The sequence below is a fragment of the Cebus imitator genome, unplaced genomic scaffold (assembly GCF_001604975.1).
Source record: "Cebus imitator isolate Cc_AM_T3 unplaced genomic scaffold, Cebus_imitator-1.0 Scaffold126, whole genome shotgun sequence".
NCBI classification, from domain to species: Eukaryota; Metazoa; Chordata; class Mammalia; order Primates; family Cebidae; genus Cebus; species Cebus imitator.
Window position 1 is genome coordinate 3,623,169 of NW_016107441.1, and position 12,052 is coordinate 3,635,220.

Sequence of the window (12,052 nt, forward strand, 5' to 3'; positions counted from 1 at the left end):
TACCAACTGCATCCAGTAACCATCTAAAACCAGCAAGACTGAGGTTGTCCTTTCATGGTGATGATACTTCTTGAAACAGTATCTTGTTGAAAACAAACTAATGCATTTAAAACAACATGAGTTTCTTTTCAGTGGGGATTGTGTAGCTTTCATGCAATACCCCCCACCAGTAGTGATGGGCCACGTGCCCACACACCATATGGATAGCTCACAGTGTCCTCTGACCTTCTACATTACCTCATTTTAGCCTCACCACAGCCCTAAGGAGGTAGGAACTATAATTTTTCCCATTTTTCAGAGGAGGAAACTGAGGCTTTCAGATTTGTAAAACTTGCTTGACAGCCTGGGTGAGACCTCGGTTCTAATTCCGGAATCAAGCTCCTAACCGCTACCCTATGTGCCTCCTAAGCACACAGTGAATACCAAATGATTGGTGGTAATTATTATTATAGTCTTTCCCCCAAGGGCAACTGATTAGGGTTTGAGCTTCATATGGGTCCTCAGCTGAGATGCCAACAGCAAAAGCCATGGCTGGCTGCCAGTCTTTTCCTTATCTCTGGGTAGGCCGGGTGCCGTGCCATTCCTGGTTGGCTTCCAGGCAGCCATTTCCTCGACAGAGAGAGGTTCTGCCCCAGCATCTGCCCTCTCAGGTTACCCTCATGGACGGGCCCTTCCACTGCACTCTCTCTGGATCCCATTGTGTTTTCCCAATGCACATCACCACTCGTTTCTTTCCCCCTCAGTTTAGGAGATAAGAGAGAGTAATTGTCTTTTATAGACACTGTAATGAAGACTGTCATCACACAAAAGAAGTTTGCTAATAAAATAAATCAAAGCAGCAATGAAAATGAATGGGGAACAGGCTTTCACAATTAGATTTGTACTTGTCTAGAGGCATGATGCTTCTAGTGAGAAGACTTCCGCAGGGGCAGTGAAAGGGGCCTGGAAACAAGCTGGCATGGTATGTTTGGGAACTGCTGTGCTGGGAGCTCCTGTGGTGGAGCAGCAAGGGACCCAGAGCAGACAGCTGCATCCCCCCTACAGGGGTGGGAGTTAAAGGGGCGGGGCAGGGAGAAAACTGACAGCAACACAAGGAGAGAGACTGCAAAATGTCATCCCATTGGCCTGTATTTGTCCCCATCTCGAACAAGATGGGTTCCCGGTCCAACATGATCCAGCTGCTGCCATCCCTGGAGTTCCCCTTCTCTCTGCCCCCAGCTGGACTCTGTTCCTGCCTCTTGGGTGAGAGGACAGTGCTCTTGGGTAGCCAGGCTCCAAATTGTATACAGTGACTCTGCCCCACCCCACCTGGCCCTGTGGGCTAGGGATGAAGACAGCAGGAACAAAGCACCTTTTAGGAGCCAGGTGGAAGGGCAGCCCTTCTAGAGCCCCTGAACTAATCAAGATGTGAAGCCCAATCCCCATGACCTCATCGAGCAGTTTCCACTGAAAAGAGCACTTTTGCACAGAATCAGGTTGTAGATGTCCCCATTCCTACCTCCCATTCCACAAATAAGAGAATATGGTAACAAGATTAATAATAATGTCATTCGCTTGGTCACTTGCAGGTTTTGCCACCAGGTTAGTTAAGAAAAAAATACTTCCTCTCTTTGCACCTCAGTTTCTCCATTTGGAAAATCAGGCCATAGTGTGAAAACACATGATGTTGTTGGGCAGAGGGCGGGCGCTCTGTAACTTCAGGGTGGTGGTATTTCTCATTCTTCTGCAAGTAGAAATGACTGACGTTCATCCGGTTCTCTAAGAGCCAGGCACCAAGAGCCTTTCACAGCCTGTCTTGTGCCACCCGAACAGCCATCATCATCCCCACGTCACAGATGAGGAGAGTGAGGCTCCCAGGTTCAGTGACCTGCAGGAGGTCCCATAGTGGGCATTGGTGGTGTGAGGATTGGCGTAAGGGGAGTCAGGCTGCTGTGTCTGTGGTGTCTGTCTGGGTCTTGGTTGGTCACTGCCTCTGCTGTGAAGGAAGGGAGGGGCCTAAAGGTACAAAGGACAAGTGACATGGGCCATGAGCAGAACCACAGGGCCTGGGATCTGTGGCCAGCACCCTACCCCAGCAGGTCCTTGGAAGGAGAGTCCCCTCCTGTCTTGGGATCCTGTCTCTCCATGGCAGTGTTGAGAGTTGTTTGTCAAAAGAGGGAGGTGAGCAAGCCAGGAGCATGATGGCGATGCTCTCTCCGACCTCCTATATCTGTCCCACTTCACCCCAGACAAACCCAGCCAGGATCTGGCCGGAAAGATGGAAATGGTGCCTTCTGCCTGAGAAACAAGGAAACCTCAGGCTCCCTGCTGATGACTTATATTGTTGGCAGAATTACTGAAAGCAAAAAAGACAGTGAATCCTTGGAGCCGGTGACTGAAGAATGGATGACAAAATGAGTGTCTTTCTCTTTAGTCAAGTCCCTATGCCCGACTTTGAATCAGTCTTGATTCGCCTCCTCCTTCATGACTGAGCACCTCTTACGGGCAAAGCACTGTGCTAGGCACTTCGGGCCCAGTGGCAAATACATGAGATGAGACCCCTGCCAGTGCTGGCCCTGAGTCTAGTGGGGCACAGAGGGGTTGGTAAGGGCTCTTATGTTAAAAGTGACAGAAAGCCTAGGTGTGGTGGCTCATGCCTGTAATCTTAGCACTTTGGGAGGCCGAGGTGGGAGGATTGCTTGAGCCCAGGAGTTCGAGACCAGTGTGGGGAACATAGGGAGACCCCCATGTGTACACACACACAAAAAAAATCCAGGCATGGTGGCACACATCTGTGGTCCCAGCTACTTGGGAGGCTGAGGCAGGAGGGTCACTTAAGCCCATGAGGTCAAGGCTGCAGTAAACAGTGATCGTGACACCATACTCCAGCCTATGTGACAGAGGAAAACCCTGTCTCAAAAATACATAAATAAAATCAAAAATGACAAAATCATCTTAAACTAGCTGTAGCAAAGAAAAGGCACAGTGGGGGTGGCAGGTGGGAGGCTGGCTTCAACAGGCCTGCTTCCAGGTGCTCAAACAGGTGTCTCTCTCCCTCTCTTGGGACTGCCCTACTCAGCCCTTGCTGCATTCATGGACAGGCCTTCCCTTACTCTGTGGTGTGGACGTGATCGCTGGCAGCTGCTGTGCATTGTCCCCTTTGCTCTCCACCCTAGAGAAAGTGTGTGGCCATCATATCAAGCACCAGCATGTGTGGTGACCATTAAATATACCCCATGGCCCTGCCCTATACCAGCTTCAGAGCCCAGGACATTGGGTGCTCCAGCTGGCCATCCTGGGTCACAGGCCCCAGGTGGAGCAGTTGGGAGGACAGTCCCCAATAGGGAGAAGGTGCACTGATAGGCAAAAACAACAGATGCCCATGACAGGGAGGCTAGACCTGGGATGTAATCCTGTGAATAATTAATATTGCACTTCTGGTAAAAGCAATGAAGCAAGGTGCCATGTGTAAGTATAAAAGGTTAAGAAGCCCCTGAGGAGGTGGCTCTTAAGGGGACCTGAAGGATGAGTAGGAGGTAGGCAGGCAGAGGGAGGAGTCTATGGGAGGACTCAATGGGTGTGATGAGCAAGAGGTGAGTGGGTTGAGGTAAGGGTGGAGGATTGCTCAGGGCCCTTGGTGAGGCCAGAGGACATTCTGAAGTGATGGGCGTGGCCTGCACTAGGGTGCTCCTAAAGGACCCAGGGTTGAAGCCGCTTCAGCTGAACAGATGTTTGTCTTCCTGAGGGTAGTTCACATTGTGAGTCGGCCACCAGCATCATGTCCTGGCCAGGGAAGCCATGGAGTCAACCCACTGACCAAACCCTCCAGACATCCCGGGTATATGAGGGCATCTTGAACACCTCAAGCTTCCCGACATATCAGGGTCACCCTGGTCCCTCAGGAATCTTCAGGCTGATGGCCAGCATAATTGGGGCCAAAGAAACCAGAGGTCACAGCGAAGAGTAGGATTTGGAAATTTGTCATCCACCTGCATAAAGTTAGGTGCCTCTGCCAGGCAGAGCTGAACACACAGCCTCATTAGCTAATGCGAGTTTAATATGAAGACAAGGAGCTGGATGCCGGCCTGGTCAGCTGCCCAGGAGACATTCAGAAATAGAGCATGGTTAAGGTGTCCTACCTGTTCAGCGCCACTGCACCACCTGGAATGCAGGGGGCAGCCCAACAGCAACCTGGGCAATATCTGCCAGACAAAAGCATCACTTCCACATCAATCACTTTGTATAAAGGAAGAGTTATTGTTATGGGATGCTGGCGCCTGATCAATATCTCCTGCTTTGAAAATAAACTTCTTGGCTTGGCCTTGACATTAATCTGCCATCAGGAGCCCATTATCTCGAGACCAATGTTCTGTTCTATTGACTCGCTGGACTTTTTTTTCTCCCCCAAGATCAGAATATAATTGCATTTCTCCAGGCAGCACTTCCACTAATTGCAGCCCGGTGCATATCCCCTCTCGGGAGGGCCAGAGTACATCTGGGCTGGGGATGGAGTAGCAGGAAGTACTGGGAGACAAAGGACCTTTTAGGAGCCAGTGGAAGAGCAGCCCTTCTAGAGCCCCTGAATTAATGAAGATGTGAAGCCCAATCCCCACAACCTCATCAAGCAGTTCCAACTGAAAAGAACACTTTTGCACAGAATCTGGGTTGCAGATGTCCCCATTCCACAAATGAGAGAATATGGTAGCAAGATTAATAATAATATCCTGAATCCAGCTGTGTCCCCACCATTGCTGCAGCGCCCCTCACCCAGCGCCAGGACAGCTTCGTATCAGAACAGCTTCAAGAGACTCCCAGGCCTGCCACTTCAGGCCCTTCTCCACCCCACAGGCAGAGCCATCTTTGTAAGATGTAACTGGGTTGTGTGTCTCCCTCTCTGAAGACCAGTGAAGACTCCTTGTTCTGCCAGTGAGGCCCCTGCTGCCTCTCTGGCCTCCCCTCCCATCTGTCTTCCCCTTTCTCCCTCTGCTCCTGCCTGGCTCTCTTTTTGATTACACCAAGCTTGGCCCTGCCAAAATCCTTTGTGCTTTCTCTTCTCTCACCTGTTCTCTCGCCTTTACTTTTACCTGCTCGGTTCTACCTCAAACATCCCCTCCGAAGTGAGGCTTTCCCTGACTGGGGAGCATAAAGTAGCATGCCTCACATCCCATACACCCCCACAATGAGTCTATGCAATGGCCCTGCTCTGCCATCGCCACCTGAAACCATCTCCCATGTTAGCTACCTGTGCCAGAATCCATCTTAACGCAACACACAGTTAATGACAGCCAGGCTTCACTAGGCCAGGGATTTAGGGGTGGCTTTGTTGGATAGCTCCACCTTGGGTCTCACATAGGGAAACAGTCAGGCTATGAGCCAGGGCCGCAGTCATCTGCAGGCTTGACTGTGGCCACCACTTCCGCTTCTCAGGTGGCTCACTGACCTGGTTGGCAAGTTAGTGCTGTGGGCAGGAGGCCTCAGCTCTCACTTCATAGACCTCTCCATAGCACAACTTGGGTGTCCTCAAATACAGCAGCTGGCTCCCCCAAAGCCAGTAGTCCCACCGGGAAAGGTAGAAGCCATGGCACCTTCATGACCATCATTTCTGCAGTATCCTGTGGGTTACACAGGTCAGTCCTCATGTGACTCAATGGGAGGCATCTACACAGGGGCACAAATACTAGGAGGCAGGGAGTGTGAGGCCACCTCGGAGGCTGGGGTCTCGGCTGACGGATTCACTGCTGTGTCCTGAGTATGCACCAGGTCTTGTGCTAAGCCCTTTTACACACAGTATCTCATCTTCCAGTCCTGCCTCCTCTATTCCCTTACAGGAAACTGAGTCCCAGAGAAGTTAAGTACCTTAAGTCATAAAATGGGTAAGTGGCTAAGCCAGAATTTGAACCCAGGCCTGCCAAGGAGGGTCTGTGTAGGCTGGGCCCCTCAGTGGGTGTGAGTCAGTATTGACTGTACATGTTAAGATTTCCAAATTGCTGTCAGACCAACAGGCAAACTTAGGAGCTCTCTGTGATGTCAGATACTCCTCCCTGGGAGAGGGACACAAGGAGAACCATCAGATCCCACACTGTGGCAAGACCCAGCTGCACGGCCTAGCAAGCCAGACTCAGAGAAGGCAAGGCAGGGAGGCTGACCGAACTGCTCAGGAAGACCCAGCCAGAGGCTCAGATCCAGGAGGAAAACAAATGCGCATCTGTAAATCTGTGGAACCTGTGTGCCCCCTTGACTCCTCATACTGTGGCTGATACCACTTTGTGATCACCATGGTCTTTCTCACTGATCCTCCAGTGCCACCCTAGAATTCTCAACACACCACTCCATAGTGGATTAGAGCTCAGACTCTGGAGTCAGCTAAAACAGGGTTTAAATTCTGGCTCCATCACTTACTCTGTGACCCTAGACACATTTCTTAGCCTCTCTGAGCCTCCGTTGCAGCATCGGTAAGATGGAGCTGTTACTACCTACTTTATAGGTCTTCTGATGAGGCTTAAGTGTGGTTGTGCATGTGACCATCTTAGCATAGCATTTGGCAATGGTAAGCAGTCAGTGCTGTCAGCTGTTTGTACTGCCGTTACTATATTACTGCGTTTCCCCACATCATTAGCTCTGTGATCCAGGCTTCAGCAGACAGTCCAGGCTGATGCTTTTGCTGAGTGCACTAAGGGGTGCTGGCCTGATGGGATGGTGAACTGGAAGCAGAAACGTCATCATCTCTCCCTTTCTTGCCACACAGGTGTGGATGTGTGGGGGCCGCATGGAGGACATCCCCTGCTCCAGGGTGGGCCATATCTACAGGAAGTATGTGCCCTACAAGGTCCCTGCCGGAGTCAGCCTGGCCCGGGTAAGGTGGTGGCTTTCCTGAGGGGGGAGAAGGGGTTGGCCTAGGACCATCAGCTGCACTGAGGCCTCCTGGGGGCCCTGGACTGTGTTGTGTGATCCCTGGGTTTGAGGATGTGCCCCCATTCTCCAGGTGGAATCCAATTTAAAAGAGCTTCCTTAAATCCTTACCCTTCATTGGCTGTGTGACCTGAACCTTAACTCCTCTGAACCTGTGTTTCCTTCTTTGCTTAAAGATAGCTAATTCTTTCCAACTCTCAGCATTGCCAGGAGAATTCAGGAGATGATACTGTTTCCCAAAGTGTGACAGATGAGATGGTCTTAGGCAGCAGACGCAGGAAGTTTTCTGGTTCATGTGTTTAATGTGGATTCTAAATTAATGTGTATTCGTGTAGCTAACTTGTAATTTCACAGATATTATTAGTGCAAAGCTAGAGCAGGTGCAAAGTTAGACCAGAGGTGATGGAAAGAAACGTTAGGTAAATATTAACACAGGTGGTGTGTTGTGTTGGAAAAGCCTGCGTATTAAGCTTCTGGAGGGGAGGTGGGGTTCATAAATGTCAGTACTGTATCAATCTCTTCTCCCTACCCCTGTCCACTCTCACTGTCAAAACCTCTGCATGTCAAACTGTTTCATTGCCTTAAAATGGTTTGTATCAATCATTGCTTCAATTAAATTGGCCACTGACTGCGAATGGAAATCTGTTAGCCAGAGTTTGTTTTTGTTTTTGATATTAAATGTATTGAAAAACTAAATAAATCCAGGTGACCACAAAAGAAAAACGAAGAGGAGGGAGGGTCCCCAGAGGAGGAAAGAGCCTCCGGGAGGTTTGCAGGGAAGCTGGAAAGGGCCCGGCACAGCCTTCCCTCCGCAGAGCCTGTGAGCCCTGCTGGCCGGGTTGGCTTTAGACCGCACTGCCTCCGTCTGTCCAGGGCACTGCCTCCTCCCTCGTCACCTGACAGTCTTGACGTGCAGAATTGTAGCCCCCGGGGTCCTGGAAGAGCCTTGTCCTGTGACTTACAAGGAAAGCTGAGAGGCTCAAAGAGGCCGCGCGTCCCCCGAGCGCCGTCCGTGCGTGGAAGCTGAGCTCCGGGAAGTGTCAGGGGCCGCGTGGAGGGAAAGGAGAGCCGGCAGTGCCCTCCAGTGGCAGCAGAGCCTAACGACGCCCTCACCAGCCATCCGCGGTACCCACAGCCCCATCCTCCGCGGGGGGTGGGTTCTAGATTCAGCCCCTTGAAGCAGGAATCGCGTTCTTCTAAAGGCCATTCGGCGATCCCTGAGGAAGGTGCCAGGCAGGCAAAGAGCACATGCTTTCTCGGTCCGCCCAAGACTGCGACTCTTCTGGCCACAAGGGACCATGGGGACACTCCGACTCCAGACCAGGAGCAACCCCAAAGCATTCTTTTCCTCTGCAGAGCTGTTATTGATAAGGGCCACCTAAAAATAAAAATAGCCGGGCACGGGGGTGTGTGCCTGTGGTCCCAGCTACTCAGGAGGCTGAGATGGGAAGATCGCTTGGGTCAGGGGGGTCGAGGCTGCAGTGAGCTGTGTGTGCCACTGCACTCCAGCCTGGGTGACAAAAGGAGACCATGTCTCCGAAAAAGTTTTTTGCTTTTGTTTTTTAAAGGCCCACCGGATAAAGAGATACTACCGCCTCCTGCTTTAAAGAACTATTATTATAGATGAATTCAGTGGATAATAGCCAACTGTAGTAACGCTTATAAAAATTCCCTTTGAACCAGGCATGCAAAGCATTTTACTTATCTCGCTTCATTCCCACTTGTTTTTAACCCCATTTTATGGATGAGGAACATGAAACATGTGGTGTTGGCAATAGAAATGTTAAGTAACTAGAACCAGAATTCGGGTCTGACAGGTGCCTGGCACATAGCAATTGTTCCTTAAACAGTGACTGCCATGATTAGTGTCAGCGTCAATATTAACAATAAAGACTGGAACGTGTATTTAAAAGTCTTATCTAAAATCAGTGTTTAGGCATTTTAGCGTGTTTCTCTTTTAGCTGCCTGTACTGAAGCAGCATCCTGTTTTTGGCTTTAAACCACTTAACAATCTGAGTGGTGCCCGTGGCTTCTTCCCCAGGGATCCTGTGATCCATTAGGTCTGATTATGTGTAGGTTTGCAGAACCACAGAGATGCCTGATTCAGGTGTGGCATTTTATTATGGTGACTAACAACCCTCAGTTAGTTGCAGATCACATTTAAAATACTTGCTCAGTGGGCCAGGCGTGGTGGCTTACGCCTGTAATTCCAGCACTTTGGAAGACCAAGGCAGGCAGATCACCTGAGGTCAAGAGTTCAAGACCAGCCTGGCCAACATGGTGAAACCCCATCTCTACTAAAAATGCAAAAATTAGCCAGGCATGGTGGTGCATGCCTTTAATCCCAACTACTAGGGAGGCTGAGGCAAGAGAATCACTTGAACCTGGGAGGTGGAGATTGCAGTGAGTCAGGACTATGCCACTGTACTCCAGCCTGAGTGACAGAGCAAGACTCTGTCTCATATATATATATATATATATATATACACACACACACACACACGCATACACTCAGTGTTTTAACAACAACATCCTAAGCCCTCTGGAGCATGTCTCCTAGTTGATCATCTTGATAGATTTAAGAGTTGTCCCAATAGCTCTGAGGGAGCCAGGCAGAGAAACTGAGACTGTATGAACTCTGGAAGGTCAAACAGCCAGACAGATGTAACTGGGTGTTCCAGGTTCTTGGCATCCCCTGCCTCAGGAATGGGGAAGAGGCCCTGGAGGTGTGGTGGGCTCATTTAAGTAAATATTAGACTCAGTTTTGCAGAAAAGTGATTTATTAGGCAGAGAGAGAGAGAGAGAGAGAAAGAGGAGTAGGGAGAGAGAGAGAGAGGGAGAGAGAGAGAGAGGGAGAGAGAGAGGGAACGCCCACGCTGTCATGGGAGGGGATCCAGAGATGGAGTCCACACAGGTGAGGGGCAGGGGGTCTTTTAATCTGGGAGTTACTTCTGCCCCATGCAAGTTCTTGTCCCATGAGAGGAGTTCCTTCAAACTTCAACTGGAGTGATTTATCTTTGACGTTGACATTGGATTGGCTGCCCGGCCCATAGCTTTTCCTCCCATAGCTTTTCCCGGGCTTTCTAAACAAAGGAAGCTCACCTGGGCAGTCTACCTTTTCCATGTGAGTGAAAGTTACACAAAGAACTCTAGGCTCCCGGATGGAGACGTGAAAGAAGGCAGGTCAGGCATGTCACTGGGAAGTTCTTGCCTTTGAAACTATGCCCCTGTGAACCTGGGAAGAGAAGTTAATACATTGTCTCACAGCCTTGAGGTAGCAGCGGTTTAGGAAGGATGAGCTGTCCACCAGCTTGCCTGCCTTAGGAACAAGTAGCCAGTCTTACATTGTTTACTAAACTTGCTGAAATCTTTCTTATCTCTGCCTCTGGAAAAAGGGAAAGCAGTAACAGAAACTACTCAAACTTGGTGAAACAAAAATGGAGACTGAACTCCAAGGACCCAGGCAAATCTCTATAATCCAAGCAGAAGACGGACAGTTGGGCCTCACACGGGACTGGGACTCAGAAGTAGGGAGGTGTTGAGAGTAGGGGTTTGAGGAGCCCCAAGCCCACTAAAATCCCAAGGCCCTTTTTATGTCTCTGACAAGGGGAGATGTGAGAGAAATATGTGTAAAGTCACTTCCTTTGGTGCAAACAGTGAACTATAGCAAAAAAAGCTCAAAATCTTGGAGAAAGAGCTTATCAAGCTATGTCTGGAAAATACAATTATGCAATATTAATTAAAATAGTAATTAGAATTAAAATACGATGTTATTCAATCCTTTAAGAATAACACTGTAAATTGCAGTATCACTCTTAACCAGTCTGGCCATGGCCAGAGTGGCTGGACTTGTTTTCAGCTGGAGTGAAACTATAGCCGTTCCTCGTTGCCTCTGTGACTGAGCAGGTTAGACTGAGCCAAAAGACCCTGGTGGGCATACTTGAAAAAGCAGAGGGAATACGGTGTTTTAAAGTGTTTCTCTAGCACATTTTAAATTAAACACAGTCTTTGCTGTGCAGGGGCCTGGTGGGGATAAACACTGTTCCTGAACTGTTTTCTAACCCACTGTGGACCCTTCAGCATCAGGAAGAACTAGGTAGCAACAAGGAAATTCAGCTGTTTCCTGGTCCCCAACTCAGAGCCAGCAAAATGGAGGAGCGGGAGAATTTTGTCTCCAGTGCAGGGGCCTCCCTGGCTTCCTTCCCTCATGCTGGCTTCCTTCCCCATGACTCAAGAGTCAGCAGTCTGTTTTTGTATGGCCTGTGAGCCAAGAATGGTTTTTACATTTTTAAATCATTAGAGGGAAAGGGAATCAAAAGAAGAAGATTTTGTGATATATAAAAATCAAATTTCAGTGTCCATAAGTTTTATTGGAACGCAGCCACGCCATTTATATGGTGTCTGTGGCTGCTTTATAACTACATCAGCGGTGATACCATATGCAAAGAGTAAGTATTTACTATCCGGCTCTTTATAGAAGACATTTAAACATTTGGGACCCCTGCCTGACCTTCTGCTCCTGGAGCTGTCCTTCACACTGAGGTGCAAATGACTGATAACAGCTTAAAGTGCTAACTTCTCTTTACCTTTCAGAGGCAATTTTGGATTGCAATAGGGAAAAAACTTATGAAGGAGGTAAAGCCTGAAGAGTTAAAAGGGGGATGTGGGGGAACCCCAGGGGTTGAAGAAACGTGTTTTGGAGCAGAGAATTTCCCCTAAACCCTGAAGTTTTGCTCTCAGATACGTCACATACCAGAAGTTCTCACTGGGTGGTGTCTGCACTGCAGATGGAATAAGGAATTTTCATCACACACATAAGTATTGCCTCTTCCTCTGTCCCCAAGTTTACCCATTAACAGTTTCTTCACCTGCTGCCTCTGCTTGCCAATCATGTGGATGTCATTTTTTAAAATTGATTATCTTTATGCTTCATGATGAAAGTAGCAGAAACCTTTGCACTTCAAAGGATTATTAGACGTCGAGCGCGGTGGCTCACGCCTGTAATCCCAGTACTTTGGGAGGCTGCGGCAGGTGGATCACTTGGGGTCAGGAGTTCAAGACCAGCCTAGACAAGATGGTTAAACCCCATCTCTACTTAAAAAAAAAAAAATACAAAAATTAGCTGGGTGCAGTGGCAGGCACCTGTAATCCCAGCTACTTGGGA

At 49.2% G+C, this 12,052-nt stretch overlaps 1 protein-coding gene across 1 annotated transcript in view; it reads left to right on the forward strand.

The window, feature by feature from the left end:
* The window catches only part of GALNT10 (polypeptide N-acetylgalactosaminyltransferase 10), a 233,483-nt gene that overhangs the window by 208,240 nt on the left and 13,191 nt on the right, over positions 1 to 12,052 (forward strand). Inside the window, exons 8-9 of the mRNA XM_037742761.1 lie at positions 6,725 to 6,840; positions 10,908 to 11,124. Of these exons, the coding sequence (XP_037598689.1) occupies positions 6,725 to 6,840; positions 10,908 to 11,124 (333 nt within the window). The remainder of the gene's footprint in view (positions 1 to 6,724; positions 6,841 to 10,907; positions 11,125 to 12,052) is intronic.